The 19,435-nt window shown below is 49.6% G+C and overlaps 2 protein-coding genes across 3 annotated transcripts in view; one reads left to right on the forward strand and one right to left on the reverse strand.

Annotated features, from left to right (window-relative positions):
- Positions 1-19,435, reverse strand: part of DYNC2I1 (dynein 2 intermediate chain 1) — a 227,322-nt gene that overhangs the window by 54,601 nt on the left and 153,286 nt on the right. The gene's annotated exons all lie outside the window — the stretch shown is intronic.
- The window catches only part of VIPR2 (vasoactive intestinal peptide receptor 2), a 64,351-nt gene that overhangs the window by 961 nt on the left and 43,955 nt on the right, over positions 1-19,435 (forward strand). For both annotated transcript variants that reach the window (XM_081799735.1, XM_081799734.1), the window contains exon 2: positions 1,617-1,716. In XM_081799735.1, coding sequence (XP_081655861.1) covers positions 1,617-1,716 — 100 coding nt within the window. The remainder of the gene's footprint in view (positions 1-1,616; positions 1,717-19,435) is intronic.

Genomic DNA, 19,435 nt, shown 5'->3' on the forward strand with positions numbered 1-19,435 from the left:
CTCTCATGTGCTCTCTCTCCCTCATTCTCTTTCTCTCTCAAATAAGTAAATAAAATCTTAAAAAAGAATTGTAAGAAGACCCTTGTTAGTAATTTTAATGCTTTGAAAGATCTAGTTTGTTAGACGTACCAGGAATTATTCTGGCTAATGCAGCTTTGATTTCTAAGAGTTCCCAAAGTAAGTCATTGCTCTGCATATTAAAGAATATCAGGAACCATAGTGTCTTTTTATACCTTGACAAACATTTTTTAAGTCAACATAATTTTCCCAATTCTGAAACTTAAAGACCATTGACTTGTTCATATGGAAAAGTATAGTCTGTTTGAAACCAGGAGTTTCTAACAGTTGGTGGTTGTCCAGTAATGAGCCTGGGGGGAGGAACTTGGTGTCTTTTTAAAAATGAGGGTAAATGTGGCAAAAGTATCAGCGTTTAGTTCTTTTAATTCTGTTTAGGAACTTTATTCCTGGTGAGAGTCCTAATTAAGCATGTTGATAGTGGGGTAATTAAATACAGGTGGCCATAACATACCCAGAGTATGATAGTCTTACAGGAAAAGTAAAATTTTGTTCAGACACAGGAGGGGTGAGTACTTGGGGTGGGGAGAAATAAAAAAAAGAATGTTGGATTTTCGTAAAAACAGAGATCAGAGACTGTTTTCTTCTAAGACTGAAATGTGCAGTTTTGTCTTTTGCACACATTAATAGGCAACACTAATCACTATCTGTGCCACAACTTTAGTTCCTATGACAGATCACGATGGGAAGTCACCCACCTCTTGTTAGTGGCAGCCGTGGTGATAACACCCAGCTTTCTCTTCCTCTCACTACTTACCCCTCTAATCTTTTTGAAAATCTTCTTGGCACCAAATTCTGAAGTTTCAGATGTGACCTGCAGGCTCTACAAATAAAGTTATCCTGTTAGAGGGGCGCCTGGGTGGCTTAGTCGTTAAGCATCTGCCTTCGGCTCAGGTCATGATCCCAGGGTCCTGGGATCGAGTCCCGCATCGGGCTCCCTGCTCGACAGGAAGCCTGCTTCTCCCCTCCCACTCCCTCTGCTCGTGTTCCCTCTCTTGCTGTGTCTCTCTCTCTGTCAAATAAATAAATAAAAATCTTAAAAAAAAAATTATCCTGTTAGAGCCCTGTTCAGTGAGTGCAGAGGCTGTCCTTAGATGAGGCGTGCTGGCGTCTGGGGATAGCATGTGGTCATTAAAAATAGTCTTATGAGTAGACATGTATGTACTTTAATTAAATCAAGGGCTATGAAATGGAGGACTCAAATATTGAAAGATCATTGGATTAAAAAACTCTACTGCTGCCAAATTAGTACCAACAACATACAATGTATTATGTTAGTATGTTGTTTTCCTGCTCAGAAAAAAATTTTTCTATTAGGTTTATATTTGTGTTATGAGTCCTTTACAAAGTAATTTTTTTTTAAATAACCATGCCAGAAATATGAAGGTGATTGCTTTTAAGTAAGTGTTATTTGGGGAACAGCTTAGAACCATGAGCTGTTTTGTTTTGTTTTATTTTGTTTTGTTTTGTAGAAGTGTTGTTTAACTTTCCTCTTAACAGTGAAATTTTTAGTTACTTCCATTTTTTTAAACCTTGACCAGGTGACCAGTGTTCACCCAGAATGTCGATTTCATCTGGAAATACAGGAGGAAGAGACAAAATGTGCAGAGCTTCTAAGGACTCAAACAGAAAAATACAAAGGTAAGGTAGCGGCTTGGTGAGTACAGCGGTTTCAGTTGGATAAGCTGACAGGCAAATAGCTCACGCCTCACTCTAAAAATTGAGTTTTAAGGTAACCTGCATTTTCAAAAAAAAAGCCTGTTTCCACTGTTTTTTAATGAACTGCTGGTAAAACTTATATGAATATTGGGGGCCAGGGAATCCTTCCCATAATAAACCTTTTAAAAGAAAGCTTTTATCCTTAACAGTAACAATAGCCATGGTTTGACATAATAGCAACAGTTACTAAAATAATTTCATGGGCATTGTTATGCTTTGCAAAAGCAACTCCATTTTCCATGGAATGAGTATTTATCTGATTTCTTGCACTTAAAAATTTTAGTCACATCACAGATGATTTTAATCCAGTTAATAATGGTGGAAACATCAGAAATCAAATAGGGAAATGAGACTTTTGTTTTCCTGAAGACAGACCTATTGTGAATACAGTGAATTTGCTCATTTTATTTTCTCCAGGTCAAAGAGCACATGCTGGGACCACATGCACTCCAGCTAGGCACATTCACAAGTCTATAAATTCAGAAGGTTCTGTGATAGCACCCAAATTATAACAGTAGCAAAAACCTTTTGTCTTTCATCTCCATTCATTTTCAAGACAAAAGTTAAAATCAAAGTAAGACTATGTGTTAAAACAGTTTATTGTCCTGCAGAGGGACTTGAGACCAGAAGTTACACACATAAGCTTTGTTCTAGACCAGCACTGCCTAGAAGAAATAGTATGTGAACCACACAGATAATTTTTAATATTCTAGTTGCCCCATTAAAAAAGTAATAAAAAAGTGAAATTAATTTTAATATACTTTATCCAAAAATATCCAAATCGTTATCATTTCAACTTGTAATCAATATAAAACATGGATGAGAAATTTTGAATTTTTTTTATATTGGGTCTTAAAAATCCAGCATTTGATTTGCACTCACAGAACATCACAATGTGGACCCACCACGTTTCAGGGACTCACAGCCCCCAGTGGCTCCCACACTGGATAGTAGGGCTTCAGACGGCTACTGAAATAGGGATCCTGTCCTTTCTGGTCCCCTGTGGAGCCTCCACTTCCTCAGCTGAAAAATGACGTCTCTGACCCCAGGATTCCTCCAACCTTAAAGATCTGTGATTTTTGTAATGCATACACCACATCTTCCAAATGGTCTGGTAGAGCTCTGACCAGGGAAAGGCAAATGAAGTAGATCAGCTCCACAGCTAAGGTGGACCGAGTGTCAATCCTATGCAAAGCCATGTGCTGACCATTAGCCAGCTCTGAGGAGAGATGAGACACGGGTCCTGCCACCCAGGGCCTTGAGACCAAACAATCTTCATGGCCACTGAGGTCTGTTACCTTCAGTGAGGTCTGTTACCTTCAGTGAAAATTAAGAGACTTAGGAAAAATAAATGCAGAGGAGCCAGACTTTAGAATCGTCTGGTAAGTGGCCAGTGAACCCAGATCCCAGCAGCACCATCCATGAGGCCTCCTGCATGGAGACGGGTGGGCCAGCATGCTGTCTGCTACATCCTCAGTAGGTGACCCTTAGCCGTCCGAAGACTCCTGGGGACTGGGAACTCTACACCTCATGCCATCATTGCTGGTCAGGTCGTTGACATGCTCTGAGGCTGCCCACAAGTGGAGTTCACTCACTGGCATTAACTGTTCCCCTGGAGCAGCAGTGAACAGAACCACTTCTTCACGGGATTTCATCTTCCAGTGTCTGAAGGGCATTCATAGGCTCTGTGGGACCTCACGCTGCCCATTCCTGCCACCTGCTCCCGGACATACTTCCCAGGCCCTCTGCCACAAGCCGTGGACACACACAGACACTCCCAAAATGGGGAAGGGAGGAAGAGTGCAATTGACATTGCTGGCATGTGGTCATAAAGAAAAAGCAGACAAGCTGTACTCGGTTTTATTACTCTTGGTGGATCCCTTACAGACGGCGCGCCTGTCCCTTGCCTGCAGCTGGACAGCTTCTCCCCTTCCCTTGCTCCTCTCACAGCTGATGTTTTAGGGAAAAGCTCCTGGAATACTTCGTGCTTCTTTCTTGTTCTTCTTTATTTCCCACATTCATCAAGAACATTTTGTTAACAAGTAGAACACTGGCACTATTTCAGTGGGCAACAAGGAATACTTAGCACTTAAAAAACAGCATATGGCTCCTGACTTTCCCTCAGAGGAATCCCCTCACAGTTGGCCTGGGCTTGGCTGGAGAGTGGACAGCACAGGGCGGAGGGGCCTTGTGCCCGTGACTCACTTGACAGGTGCTGTGTGATGAGAAATGGGACGAGTTCAGGGAAGTTAAGTTTTCTGCCATTATGAAATAGGGTGTTAGGATCACCACAATCAGGGGCTTTTTTTATACATGAAAGAATCTTTATTACCGGTTACCTCGCATAGATGGAGTGTGGCATTAGTTCACTCAAAACAATGTCCTTTTAGTTTTACTCTGTTCCAAAGACACAGGTCTCACCCCTAGTCCCTGGCCAACCCTTCATGAGGATAAGGTGTTGGCCTATGGGAGAGCTGATGGCCTTGTGGCTGGGCAGGGGTGACACATGGGGCAGTGGGGATGTTGGGGACTGTCTCCTTACAACCCTCGGCTGTTACTGTGAGGAAATGCAGGTTCCAAATTGCCCAGATTTGTATTTTCAGAGAATATCCAAAATGCAAACTTTACCTAAAATACTCTGATTTCTTAAAAGTTTACAACTAGTTCTTTAAAAAAAGTTTTGCAGGAGACCGGCAGACCTCCTGCAGGATAGGCAGGCAGATCCTGTGAGCTGCCGATTGCTCTCTCCGGGATGGCTGGACCACTCAGGCCTATCCCCACCATTGGACAGCACCTCATAGTACAAAGATGGGTCAGGACATCTTAGATATTCAGTAGAGTCTCTGTCACAGGTACCTCCTGCCTCGGTTCAGAGTTTCTCAGGGGTGATCTGTATGTGACCCACATCAGACAGCTGGATGGCAATATCTAAGGGCAGAGTCTTTGAAAATCACTAGTTCACCTTGACATCAGCTTAAGCAGAAAGAACATGGTAGTTTTAGATGAAGGCTGTAAAAGATCTTCCTTGTTTGGAGTGGTGGAGAATGATGTCACTCAGTTTTCTTGCAATGACAAGTATCAGTCCTGGACATTTTCCTATATTGAAGGCTCTTATTACTAATATTAGCTCTATAGCCAAAATATCTGCATGTGGCTCATTTCACCTTTTGACTTGCAGGAAGAGCCTGCTACCAGGCCAGCCGCCCTTCAGGAGAAAAGTGGCAGTGTGACTGGGTTTAGGCCTGGCCACCCTTCAGCTTTCTGTAAAGAGGGACAACTTGTGTTCTAAATTCCTTTTTTTTCCTTTTTACTCGTTGGAATATGCATGGCTCAAATGCCAGAGATATAAATAGTAATAAGTTACCAAAATAAAGATACTGTAGACGAGGTAAACCAGAAGCAGTAAGTGAAGGCATTCTGACCGGATGAGAGGAGAGTTGTACATTTGCTTCATGAAATTAAAAGCGAGAGGGTCTGTAGTGCATACTTTTAAATCCTGTAGGATTAAGAAGTTGGTGTGAAAACAGAAACCAGGAAAAACTAGTTTTCAATTTAGCAAGGTAATGCGTATAAATCCAACGAGGAGTTCTTTTTATTATGTGCTGAATCTAAAGCAAATGCAAACACATAAATCCAGTCAAAAGACAATTTCAATTCTAAACCCTTTTAAAGAATTCACTGTATAAGAAAGAAAAGCTTAGGAGGTATTTAGGCTTTGTCATTTAATGCTGATTCATGGATAAGACTAACTTAATCCTACTAATAGATGTATGAGGCTCTCCGAGGCCACTGATGCCTAAAAACATAGCTAAAATCCGGCACTGTTCCCTAGCGGCAGCCTGTGCCGACCTGCAGAGGGGAGGGAATGAGTCAGCTACTCAGGCTTTGCCCAGTTTTCCTGCCTGTGCACAGAGTGGAGAGGAACTCTTATGTGACTTTGTATTATTTACGCCTAGATCTGGAGGGGCTGTGGCCTGTGTCTGGGCGGAGCAGAGGGGGACCAGTATTTTCTTGATAGCTCCATATTCGGAGCTGTCCCATTAAGGTGCACGGCTGAACGGGGTATGGTGGCGAATGTTAGCTTAGGACCAGCACCATGGGAGGTGCTAGACTAAAAAACTTCCTTTTCTTTGACTTGGCTCTACTTGTCAAGCACTGTGAGGGGTTTGGACTTCCCCTCCTTGCAAGCTGACAAGTTAGCTTGCACGGTTTCATAGATGCCAAAGACTTGGGACCCTGGGTCAGAGACAGACTTGGTTGCTCCTGGCACACGGGCAGCTTGGGAGCCATGTTCACATAGTTCCCTTTTCCCAAGTCCCACGGGAGCGGTGCAGAACGGCCACGTGATGCAGTGCCCACGGCCGTCCGTGTCACAGCTGAGGAGCCCCCAGTGTCCCAAGGAGGCTGCTGGTGCCCCTGCCCAGCTTTTGCTCCGGAGAACGATGCTCTCTCATTTATTGTGCTCAGGCCAGACGGAAGCACCGTCTCTGTCCAACAAGCCCCTTTCACAGACGTCCTCTTCCCGAGACACGCCCAGAGAGAACTGTCTCCAGCACCAGCAGAGTGGCTTCTCCGCACGGCTGAGCTCCTTCTGATTCTCCACAGCATGACGGCTGTGGCCACTGCTCACAGTCCCGTGTTGTGCTGGTCCTCAAGGGGGAGACGGCATCTTGCTCCCATCACAGCCCCAAGTCTTACACAGTACCTGGCATTTAAGAAGGCACTGAATAAGCTTTTGCTGAACACATTAATGAAAATTAAAAATTAAGTGATATATGCACATGGGAGAAAAACCATTCAAACACACATCTAATGACAGGTATTTCCCACTGCAGACCTCCAGCGCCCTCCCTGGAGACAGCCTCTCCCTTATCCCCCCGATGAGGCATGCACACACAGGACACACACTCACCCCGCTCCTCGCTTCTCTCCTACAAATGGAAGCCACGTACCGTACGCCCTTATGCTCCGGTCTGGACTTTGTGTTTCTTTTTTGTTTTTAACTTCAGCAGTATATTTGGAGATGATTCTTTATTGGTTTAAATATTCTGCTAAGAGCTGTGTAGTATTCTAACATATTTCATTATCTGTCCCAGGCTCCTGGGCTTTTAGGTAGCTTATAAGCCAGGCTCTAGTGACAGCATTTGTTTATGTGAATAAAAATATTTCACCAGCATTTGAGGATGGACTTCAAGCCACTGATCACGAAATCATATCACCAAATAACATCATTTTCACAGCGTTCTTATTTCTGTGATTGTTGTGTCACATAAAATAAAAGTAATTACATCCCATTTTACATCCAGTCTTTCCCTGCACTTTTCATCACAAAGGGAACTAGACAGTTTCATGAAGGGGTTCCCTCTCAGAAAATCAAGTGGGGAAGGTGTCTCCTCTTCTGCAAACTCTTCTTGGACGCACACCAGGCGGGGGTGCCTGTTTCTGCCACTGTGGCCCGTGCAGAGCCCTGCTATCGTGTGCATCGTCTGCTCGGAGATTGTCCTTCTCCCTGTGGAGCATGAGCTCTTGAAGAGCAAGCTCTGTGTCGATGGCTTTCTATTCCTGGTCCTCAGCGGACACGCAAGTAGAGGCATAAACAGAGTACCCACCGTCTTCTATCCATGTGGGTCTGAAGGGAGCCATGCTGGGAGTCAGGGGCACAGCCAAGGAGTAGGCAGCTGCCCTTCTGAGTCAGGGTGATGCCAGACCCCTGTTTCCTCCCTTTCCCTTTCCCTCTGATGCAAGTAGGCCCTTGTTCTAGGCCAAACATCTCTGTGGCCAATAAGTTAAAGAGACTGATGTGTTTTTTCCCTTAGGACTGGGTCTTTTGTTTTGTAACTAGGTTTCTCCTAATTCTAAACTCCTTAAAATCAACTAGTAGCCTTGGATATTTAAATAACCAATAATTATTTATCAAGTTTTCTGAAAGTAATGACTTAAAATTTACTTTTTACGGGAAATGAATCTCACTGAAAAAAATTCTACCCTGAATTAAATTTTTGTGTTTAGACTCCTACCGGGAATCATAAACAAGAAATCCATTTCTAGCAGATAGGGCGTCTGCACACCTAGAAGCCACGGTGATTGCTGATCTTGTTTGGAAGAAGAAAGCTGTAACCTGACACTCTGTTAAATCATAGGAAGGGACTTCCAAGTGGACTCACACTGCCCTGGTTTGGACCAGGTTAGCTTCTCTGTCCTTTCTTCTAAGGCCGGCCAAGTCTCTGCTGCTGGTGACCCCAAGACTCAGCTCAGCGGCTGGTTGACCGTCTGCACTGCTTCTGCCCCTTCGCTTTGTGTGCTCCCTCCTTAGCTCAGATTTCCTCCTCCCTCTGGATTCTCACCGCAGTGGGGGCACATTCTGCTGCTTTTCGGGTTAGTGGGAATTGGGTTTCCTCTTTAGATGATCCCTGGCAGCACAGATTCTCATTCCACCGACGTTTTGTGATCTGTGCTGTGTTTACAGGCCGGAGTTTCTGCAGCCTGCCGCCTATGGGGCCTCCTCCCTTGGCACGGGAGCGCTGTGTGGAGGCTCCGAGCCCCAGGCACTTCTGCTGTGTGCACGGCATGGCAGACACAGCCCTGGTCTCCTCCTGGGCTCCCCCGGCTGCCATGGCCGCGGGGCTGGTGCTCCCGTGTGGAGGGTGGGTTCCGCTACCACATGACCTCTCACCTTCGAGCTGGCTTTCGGTCTTGCCTGTTTTTGATTGCTTGGGCAGGTGGCAGCCCTTCCTGACAGGGACTTGGAGATGTGAGCTGTTCCATTGCAAGACTTTCTCGAGTTTTCTGGGTCAAGCACCAGGGACTGCCTCAAAATGTGGCCAAAACCAGAGCCTCTGGTTTTGAGTGGTTGCCTTGTAGCACAGAATGAGTGAGAACGAGGCTGTGCTATTGTCGTGGCTGAGGCATCAGCTGATTCTGCCTTGCATTAACTTTTGCAGCATGTTTTTATTAAGTGTATACCAAGAGGGAAGGTGTGGTCAGGGCATGATCACCCCTGGGAACCCCGAATCACGTCCCCGGTGGCACCTTGCATTAACTTTTGCAGCATGTTTTTATTAAGTGTATACCAAGAGGGAAGGTGTGAAGAGAAGTTGGTCAGGGCATGATCACCCCTGGGAACCCCGAATCACGTCCCCAGTGGCAATGCTGTGGCTTAGCAGAGACAACAGGGCTTGGAGTCGAGAGACAGTAGGATTTCCGAGGGGCAACCAGAGAATGTGAACATACAATAACATCAGTTTGCTTGGAACCAGAAACCGACAGTGAGGACTTGGGGCATCCTTCCTCAGAGATAAGGCAGAAACAGGATGGGCAGGAAAATGCTTTTTGATCATAAGCTAATCGGTGACCAGTAGTGTGGTAATTTACTATAAACCTCTTATGCACAGTGGTCCTGCTCAGTGACCTTGGTCTTGGTTTCCTTTTGGTCTCATGTGTCCTGTGCTCAGCCCTGGGATGGATTCACTCCCACCTGGCGAAGGCCTGCGGTCTCCCTTCCAGCTCCTTTTGCACCTTGGTATTGCTTTTGTCATGACAATGAACACAGGCCTTCATGCATGTTAGGCATGGGGTCCCGTCGCGGGGCCCCTCAGCTTCTTGGCACACAAGCTTCTGCTGGAGGGACGCTTCCTGTGCAGCACAGACCTGTCTGAGAAGCACAGACTGTGCGAACCTCACACAGCGCCGAGGGCAGAAGGAAGGCAGACAGCGTGCCGTGCCCCTGAGAGGTGGTGGGGAGGGAGATGTGCACAGAGCACTTGGCAGGGGAGCCTTCCATCTTGATCTGGAAAGTAATCATCAGCCACCCTGTCAAGATGCATCAAAGTACAGACATTCAAGAGAGCATTCCGAGTATCTCATCCAAGTTGGTGGCAGACAGAGCCCAGGTCCCTGGACTCCTACTCAAATGCTCTTTTTACAAAGCCATATTTAGTATCTTAGAGAGAAGATGCTTTAGAAAAGGACTTTCTTCTCTTTAATGTCTGCTTCAAAGGGAATGAAAGTTCCTTTGACAGTCCACCATCTGTGGTACCCAACCTCGCCTGCAGGTTCATTTTTAACTCTCAGCACGTGCAGCCTGAGCTACCTCTTCGGATAAGGATTTCCACTCGTTTACTGGACCGCTTGTGAAACCAGCATTTCCTCTCCGCTGGCCTACAGCAATGGCTTTGAGGTTTCAGGACAGGACCGTGATTGGTACCTTGTCCTCTGGCCTGAGTTTCGTTATCACACCCCTGGCAGGGTCGAGTCAGTTCTCTGCTTTTCTGTGTGTGAACACGGACCCGTCCCAGGCAGCCGTGGTTTGTCTGCAGGTGGAGACCACGCAGTTGGGCACGATAAATCCGTGGTGCAGAGCATTCCCAGACGTCTGCACCCCCCTGGGATGTCACGCTGACCGTGACTGCAGTCAACACTGCCCCGGCAGCCCGAGAGCTACTGACAAGGCACCTTCCTCCCCTCCCGGGCAGCAGTCACACAGCCTTTCAAATCTGTGACTTCTTTGCAGCTCCATCCTTCCCTGTAGCAGGAGGACAGAGGCCTATTTGAGAGGACAGTGGGGGTGAGTCCAGGCTGCATAGCTCCTAGGGACAAAGGCAGCATGTTCTTCCTACTGTCCCCCCAGCACTTGTGCTCTGTCCTATGAGACTCTGGGCTCAGTGCTCGGGGACACTAAAGGATCCCCTCAAGACAGTCTCCTGGCTCCAAAACACACTACAGGGATCCAGAGGAGGGATTGTTTCCACTGGGGGGCTGGAGCTTGGAGATGCAGGGTTTGGACATGCAGCGAAGGGGGAGAAGCACCTGTTGGGTGCACAGAGCCTTAGCCCGGGCGGGATGGGGGGCGCTGGGAACAGGGAAAGGAAAGCAGAGTTGACCCACAGCCTGGTCTGCTGAGAATAAGGAGCCTACTGAGGAATTCTGAAAAGTGGGGTGTGTGATTCAAGCTGTGCTTCAGGAAGGCTCCAGAGGCAGACGCTTCTGAGAGGAACAATGAGGGTGGCCCCAGGAACAGAGAAGCCGCTCAGGAACATCCCAGGTGGGAGATGATGTCTGCTGTGGAGGGCAATGAGAAGAAGCGTTTCCACAGACCGATGCAGCCAGCCGCCAAACTGCAGGGCGGTGGTGACTGAGCAGGTCCCATGGAGGGACGTTGTGGGCAAGCCGCTCTGGAGCAATGCCAGACAGGCAGCGGGCTTCTCTCCGAGGAAGAGGTACCTTTGGGTGGGAGCACCAAACGTGTGTGGAAGCACAAGGCAAGAGCGGGGAGAGGGAGAGGCAGAGGGGCTGTTTTTGGCAGAAGGCCCTGCAGGCAGGAGGAGGTGAGCCCAAGGTTAGCCCTGAAGTGAGAGGAGGGCAGGGAGGGCAGGATGAGGATGGAGAGGGCTCTGTGCTGGGGACCCACAGGAGGCCGCACTCCTGGGGGGACAGGGGTGGGGGGGTCACTAGAACCGGGGTCCAGGGCACTGACTGGTGGACCCTCTTGGGGCCTGGGGGACTGTGCCACAGCCGTCTTCTTGTCCCGCAGACCCTGCTCACAGCCGTGCCCCCCACCAAGCCTAGGAGGGCCTCCCACAAGGGCCGGTCGCAGAGAGAGCCCGAGGCGCCATGGCACGTAAGCCCAGGACCAGGCGTTTCGGTGCTTGCGTTGGTTCTCACTCACGGGCTCAAACTCAGCTGGGCCATGCATGAGCATGATTTGTCACGCTCATCATAACACTGGTAGATCTATGTCCTGGAGCGATCCCGGGAAGTCACCCAAGTCCTGATCATAAATCTATGGAAGATTATCCCGGGAAAAACATGGCAGGGTTCCCTGAGCGTTGACCAGTATATTCACCCCTGCCACTCTGCCCCACACGGACGTTCCCATGGCCCCAAGTTGTCACAGACACTGGGACAAAGGCTTTTGAGAACTTTGAACATTGAAGGAAACAGAGGCTGTTTTGGGGCCCCTGGGTGGCTCAGTTGGTGAAGCGTCCGACTCTTGCTTTCGGCTCAGGTCGTGATCTCAGGGTGGTGAGATTGAGCCCCACACCAGGCTCTGCACTCAGCGGAGAGTCTGCTTGGGATTCTCTCTCTCCCCCTCTGTACCCCCCAACCATATATTCCCCCCCAAAAATACAGAAATAAAATCTTTACAAAAAAAGAGGAAACAGAGGCTGTTTATGAAAGGTCATGGCAGCAAACATCTCAGTGAGTGAAAGGCATATGCATGTTGCACACGGTTTAGTGCACCCATCGGTGTTCCTAAACAGACGCCGATCTAGGGCCTACACAGGCTTCCCGAGGCCAGCTGTGTGCATGGCTGTCTGAGGAGGGGTGTGGATGTTGCTCCTGCCTTTAAGGGAGTGGCAGCCGATCCTTGGGCAGCAGGGCTGGCCAGGAGTCCCACCCACAGGCATCAGATTTGCTCAGGCTCAACTTGGAAGACGTTACTGGATTTGGCATATTTTTTTTAATATATAGGTTCAAACTGGACCTCTTTTTTGAGAAAAGGCTAATTCTCGATTTTGAGTCTTGGTTTAACATGAGTTCAGATCCCAGAATATGACTCTCACCAATGGAATCCATCTGTATTGCCACCCCAAATAAAATTTTCTTGCTTCCAGATGCAAAATTTCCAAGTGATCCATTTTCAAAGTGCCACCCAGGGGCAATGTCCCAGCAAATGGTATTTCCAGACCTTAGTTGTGGCTCACCTCCCGGCTACGGAGGGGGCATTACTTCATTCAGCACCCTAATTAGGCAGAATATTGGGGTTCCCTGGCATTGTTTGTAATATATTCCTTGTAGCACCCTAAATGTTTCTGGACTCCCAGGTTTGCTGCGGGGCCTGGCCTTGCTGCTGCCCAGGTATCTCGCACGCCCCCTGAGGAAGCAGCCTGGTCCCGGGGCCTCGGTCCGAGCCTACTTAGCTGTTTCTCTCAGGAACCCAAGGCTTGACCTGCTTTGTGGACCCGGGTACGAGTCAAGGGAATGCGGAAGAGCCGGTCCTCGGGTGATGTCTCTGTTGGCGTAGTTAATCTTCCGCTGTGCTTGCTCCTGGTTAGGGCCCTCCTGGCATTGGTGACCCATGACAGTGCAGCCTCGGGGGCATAGCAGGTGCTCAGTAAACATTGGTGGAAGAAATGACTTGTTACTGTGGATGCTGAGAGGGCCTGGCTCATCTCACCTGCAAGCTATGCTATGTCAGGAAGAAAGTGCAGTTTATGATGGGACAGTGCGTTGTCTGGTTTCCACCCCCGTGGACAACTAGGTTGTCACGACACCCCATGCAGGTTCTAGCAGCTTGCCTTGCAGACCCTTCCAGCAACACCCTCTGGCATGGGCTTGTCTTTCACCCACACTAACATCTCTGAGAAGAGCACGTGCGTTCGTTCTGATGTGTCCTTGCTTTGGGTGTCTCCCCTCAAAAGGCTCCTTTCCACTCTGCTTCTGCCAACAGCCATTCGTTTCATCGTTCCTGATTGCAGCATTTTTAAAACAGCATTTGGCACCATACCCAGCTCAGTGAAAACATGGAGGTAGCTTGCCTTATCTCACTGGTAAATATTTTAAGAACAAGATGTAAATACGCATCCTTAGAACAACAGGAAGAAGGAATCCCTCATCTAATAGGACTTCATCATGACTGTTCATGTTCAGATTGACTGGGGTTCTATAGGACTTAGAGTAACAGGACGTTTGTAATTGGCCACCCGAAAAGGTGGCATCAAAGATAGCCAAAGACGAAATCCAAAACCAAGGGAGGGACTGGCGGGGAAATTTAGGAATGTGAGTGTGTTTTGGAGACGTCAGGTCCAGTGGAGGGTTTCCCGGTGATCGTGCTCACTGTCCATGGGGCTGGGCCTCTGGACCCTGCTCATCATCACCATGCAGCTTTCTGGAGAGCGTTGTTGGCTTCAGTGGGGACTCTTGTTTACAGTAAACGCTGAGGCAGAGAACCCTGGCCCAGCAGTTCTCTGCTTCTCTGCGTAGCTCCTGGTAGCTGCTGGGGGATGACATCCATGTCTCGGGAAACAGAGACCCTGGGGTCCTTCTTATGCTGTGTGCTCAGCTCAGGCCACCAGGAAACCATGGCTGAGTGTCCAGGAATGGCAGCATTTGGGGGTGGTCTCTGAGCAGAAAGTCAAAGCAAGGTAGGGCTAAGAATATTTTTAAGTTGCTGCAGTTGTAATGGCAAGTGGTCTCTGAAAGCTCCAAGAGCAGGCTTCGGGCCGAGAGCAGAAATTACAAGTAGCCCAAGTGACAACAGGACATGCGACAAATCTTATAGTGACCTGAGGCCTCGAGGTCAGAGGGTTGCTTCAGATGTGCTGATCACCACTGGGAGAAGTCAGAGGGCCCACGTCTGGTCTTTTGAATGCTGGGTGCCCACCAGTGTCTGGCGTCTAGAGTGAGGGGAGAACTCTGGTCACAGAGTCGTCCTGTGTTCACCTGTTTGTGAGCACCTACCTGGTGAAAAAGGATAAGCCAGTGTCCCCTCAGGAAGCCTGTCTGCAGCATGGCCCTGGGGCCAGCTCTGTGGGACCAGCAGACAGGGGTTGGGCAGGAGTCGGCTTGTCTGGGGATTCAGGTCAGAACAAACGGCTGGGTTCACAGACAAAGCTCTTGTAAAAAGGGTTTTTTCCAACTCACTTGGTGAGTCTTTCCATTGAGCTTTTAGTTCTTTAAAAGGCATGGAGGGGGGCTAGAAATGGGAAACAGATCAATGGCTTTGATGACCAAAATGAAGATAATTCATTTTTTTAAAGACCATTAAATTAGAATTTTAGAGCTCAGAGGATCCACGGACAAGTCCTAGGTGGTTGCAAAGCTGTGCCTGTCGGGGCTCCTCTGGTTCTTAATTTAACTCAAGGGACTGAGAATACAGTTCACACCATCCAGACCTTCCTGGTGGCCGACAGCGTGATGAGAACACCAGCTCTGTGTTGCTCCTGTCTCAGTTTTTATCAGGTTCATTCTTCTCGTACGAGAACACAGAGCGTCAAGCGGGGGTCCTTGTCTTCAAGGAATAAAAATGAGTGAGCCATGTGAAACAGAAGGTAGTAACTGCCTCAGAGGTGTTTTCGGGGCCTCTGAGATCAGTTCCCGTCAGGGCACCGGCCAAGACCACATCTCTCATCTCTGACTTTGTGCTTGTCCTCTGCCTGGGAGCTGCCCGCAGAGCAGGGGCTACACGGACATCGGGGGCTGTGGCTGGGAGACAGAGGCCCTGCCCAATTGCACAGAGAAGTGGGGGTGGAGGTTTCAGCCAAGAGAACATGTGGGAAGACCACCAGTGCTTCTGAGGAGGTCAGCTCTGAGCCTCCCAGGCCCCAGGGGCAGCGCGGGCAGATCCCCACCTGAGCCACTGAGGAAGCCTCCCTGCACACCCTGTCCTCCCAGCCTCCACCCGCTGCAGGCCGCTGGTTCAGCGTGAGCCCAAGAGAAACGAGACACATCCGCTGGGGACACCAGACTATGCCTGAGCCCAGAGTGGTCAAAAACTTGAGGGGCACAGCCTGCATCTCCTCCAGGGATAGAGACCTGCCCAGGGGGCAGCCAGGAAGAAACGGCGCTCTTTCAGATTGGATCTGGCACAGACATGTTGGTACACAAAATAATAAAGGTAGGAATCGTGGGTTTCCCTGCATGCACGGCAAGCTGCACTGGAGGTTAGCTGGGGCAGCGTCTCTGTTCTCCTCTTGCGTGAGCTGATGCAGCGTGGAAACGTGCGTCCAGTGGGTGTATGTCACTTTTGTTATTTAAGAATGCACACTTGGTAAAACATGTAGAATTTTAAACACATTTTTCGATTAGGTGTTTTTATTGTCATAGTAAGTAATGAGAAGTTCTGAGCAGGCAGATGGCAGCAGGATTCGGCGAGGGCTTGGACGTGTTTCCAGAGGGTCTCACGACCTGAGACAATCTCGCAGCCTCTTGAGGCAGGACCTCCCGTCCACAAAGCAGTGTTTCGCAGATGAGCTGTAAGTTTCTTCCCGACTCTGAAACTCTGCTGTCCTTAAGAATGATTGCCCGCTGACCCTGTGAATCGTCCCACTTCTTACTCTTTTCTCCCTGGCAGAGCACTGGTGCTTAGTTTAAGGGACTGATGAAGGCAATGGCAAAGGGAGTGACGAATCGGGACATTTGTTGTTGAAGTGCTATTTCCCATTCGGAGATGTCCAGTGACCCCAGACCAAAATACAGGCCACAGGGGCAGCTGTGACGCTGAGCCCCCACCCTCCACCTGCGATGGGCTCACCCCCGGAGAGCGGCCCCAAAGGGGCAGCCCCTGCAGAGGCCCGAGTGTGATCAGAGGCTGAGCCCGCCTGCCTGGCACTTCCAGGGACCCCAAGCACAAAAGCTGCCTGGTGGATTGCTGTTCCCAAGGCTGGGTGGCCCGGCTCTCTGCACCCCAGCCGCCCCAGTTAAGTCACCTCAGAGGCTGTGTGGGCCAGGGGTTGGGGCACACACAGGCCCTGGAATCGGGCTCTTGGGCCGGCCTGGTCCTGGTGAGAAACGCACCAGTGGCCTTTGGCGTTCTGGGGATTAAATGAGTTCTTGTGTCCACAGTGCTGCGGGCAGTGCCTGGCCCATAGGAGGTGGTATTTCTGTCAGCTCGACCACGATCAGCATTAACACTGTGGCACCATCTGTTTCTCTTTTAACGGTTCCACCTGAGGGGGCTGGTTGGGCACAGCTCCTGGGTTCATGGAGGGCCAGAGGAGGAGCATCAGGTGAGGAGTCCAGGAGCCCAGTTCAGCACCCAGGTGCCAGGCGCTTCGGCATCCTTGGGAGAACGGGAGGCGCCGCCCCGCCTCTCGCGGGCTCACTGCCTGACCATCTCAACGTCTTCTGCTCAGTGGCTGACGGGGATCACCTCCACTTTGCAGAAGGAGAAACTGAGGTTCAGAAAGGGTATGCATCAGAAAGATCTCGGGCAGAGCTGGATGTGTTGTTTTTCTGGTCTTTCTTGAGCAAGGTTAAAAAAAATTAAAAGTAAATTAGAAGTCACTGTCTATAATGAAGGTCCTTGGACTTGGTGCTGTGTTTTCACTAAGGACTGAGGGAGGCCTGTTGAGCTGAGCTGATCCACACTGGAGGCCTTTACACTTTGTCCTCCCGCCACGAAATAGCAGTTACTTCTCAGTGTCTCCCGTCCACCCCCTTCCATCTCCTTATTCACATGAAAACGCCCCCACTGAACTCTCAAGCCACCTGCATCAGGAGAAGAGGCAAGTGTGTGCGGGGCTCTCCTGGCTGGTCTCTGTCTTGCTGCATCAAACTGTGTCCTGGGCGTCTTCCCTCAGACGGACGTGGTGAATCTGAGTTTCACGTGCGGCTCATGGAAACCAGGACAAGGGTAACCCTTCACACCAAGCCATGGAAATTCCTCTTGTGCGACTGTATGCTTTCCTCAGGATTCTGGCTGTTACCTTCCTGCAGGAACTGCCCTTGGAGAGGCACTGACCTCCCACAAAGTCTGGTTGAGAGGTCCTCATTAGCGGGCAGGGAGGAAGAAAGGCCCCTTTGCACGCGGAGGTGGCTCTGGGCGGGACACCCCGAGCACTCTATCGGCTTCCCTGCAATGTCTGATTCTGGAAGAAGCTTTGCCACTTGTGACTTTAAACTTAGATTAAGCTTTTGAATGGAGGAAGCTATTGGTCATATTTGCTCTTAAACGTGGAGGGAGGCTGCCAAATACTGCCCAGCCTGACACTTAAGTGCTAGAAAGAGTTTTCTGTCTGTCCTCTCCCCACTCCCCTGTTCCTGCAGCCCGTTCCCCACACTGTGGAGAGCCAGGAGCCCTGGATGGAGAGGCCGCCCAATGCAGGTCTCCCAGCTTCTCCTCCGCAGGCGGGGTTAGTCCCTTCCCTCCCTGTCACTACTCAGTGCTTCCCGGTGCCCGCTTCGGGGACGCACCTCTGTCGCTTGATGCACGTGGGAACCAAGAGGTCCGACTCTAAGAGCCAGGCCCACCAGGGTTCCCTAAGTTGTCTGTCTCTGAGTTGATATTTGTAGGGGACTGGATTTCTCGAAGGGTAGAAAGGTAGATGGTTCTGGGCCTGGCCACTGCCTGCAGGACCCCAGGATCCTCACATAGAGGGGGCAGCATCCATGTGTGGCCATGGTCACAGCCTCGTCTGAAACATAAGCCGGGGCGTTTGCTACACGAGCACTGAGAGTCACCCCACTGTCCACACGTAGAAGTGGGGGATTTATCTCTGTCACATTGAGGCTTAAGGAGGAGGAAGACTCAGATACGTGCCTTTGGCTCCACGCAGGGCTCTCATCATAAAGTATCTTGAACGTGGAAGACAGAAGTGAGGAGAGCATATCGCCTCAGGTCCTGTGAAGGCCGGTGAGGACGGTGGCCTTCTAGGGTGAGACCAGTGACAAGCAGAGATGAGAACGTGTTCTGGTCCCAGCTCTGGACTGGAGAGCCTCCCTGTGGAGTGCAGGGTCAGGGCCGTGAGGATGAAGCTCAGCATTCACAAATCTCTTTCCCAGAGAAAGTGTAACACGAAAGGAATGAGGTTCATGTTGCGCTTTGCCTGAAAATTAGTCGATGTTTATGTCATTGAGATAATGAGAACAAAATCCAAAAACAACACATGCAGCATCATCTGCGAGAGGCCCGACTTGCCTGGAAATACTTTGGAGAGAAAACTGGGTAAAAGGGGATGAGTTTCCTTTTAATTATGGCAGATTCCTCCCCACTTGGTGAGGCTCTCCCCTCTGACAAGATGATCTCAGGTAGGTCGAATTACAACGGCCTCCTTTGGAGTTTGTCCCCTGTGCCCATATTTCAGGGACATTCCCAGGAGCATGTTCCAATGGTAGCCTTTCCTGAACCCTGTTCATCAGTGTCCTGCGTGTGCTCCCGCCGACAATGCTGTGAAGTTTAAGAAAGGTGTGCAGCATGCAAAGAAGGTTGAGTGTTCTGAGCCGCTTAGTCTAGAGTATTGTTTACAGTGGGCACCCATACTTGCTTTTCCCTTGAAACTGGCAGGTTCACTCCAGGCAGCTTGGCTAGGCTCCCGCTGAGGGCTCTCCCTGCCCACCTGTCACCTCCTCGTGCAGCCTCTGGGAGACTGTGCAACACACCGATGCCTCCTACATCTGTTCCTTACCCAACCGCCTCAAATGGTATGCCAGCTGATGGAGTACCCAAAGGCACCGTCTCTGCGGAAACGAGGGTGTGTGCTCCGGGAACACTAGGAGAGGCAAGCTGCTGAGCAGCTATCGAGTTGGAGGTGAGAATGACAGCTGGGGTCAGCTCTGGAAATCTAGCCTGGCAGGAGTCTGTCAGCACACGTCCAGACTCTCAAAGTGGGAACCCGAGGCAAGGCTTCAGGGTGTGTCTGCACAGGAGAAACACCGAGAGGCCCAATCAGCAAGTCCATGCTCAAGGGAAAGCCTTTGGCTATGTGCTCCAAGTTTAAGTAATAAATACACACTTTTGTGTTTTAAATTAACAGATGTTGAAGGCATGAAGTGTTGTGCATTTGAGCTGTCCTGTCATCGTCACAGACCGTGTGTGGCTGGTGCAGCTGAGGAACCGAACTGTTGTTGTATTTAATCTGAATTAGTTCAGAATTTAAATTGAAAGGGTCACATGTAGCTGGTGGTTGCCATCTTGGAATGTGCA

This window comes from Leptonychotes weddellii, chromosome 12 (genome assembly GCF_054177405.1).
Source record: "Leptonychotes weddellii isolate Sample4059 chromosome 12, ASM5417740v2, whole genome shotgun sequence".
Lineage (NCBI taxonomy): Eukaryota > Metazoa > Chordata > Mammalia > Carnivora > Phocidae > Leptonychotes > Leptonychotes weddellii.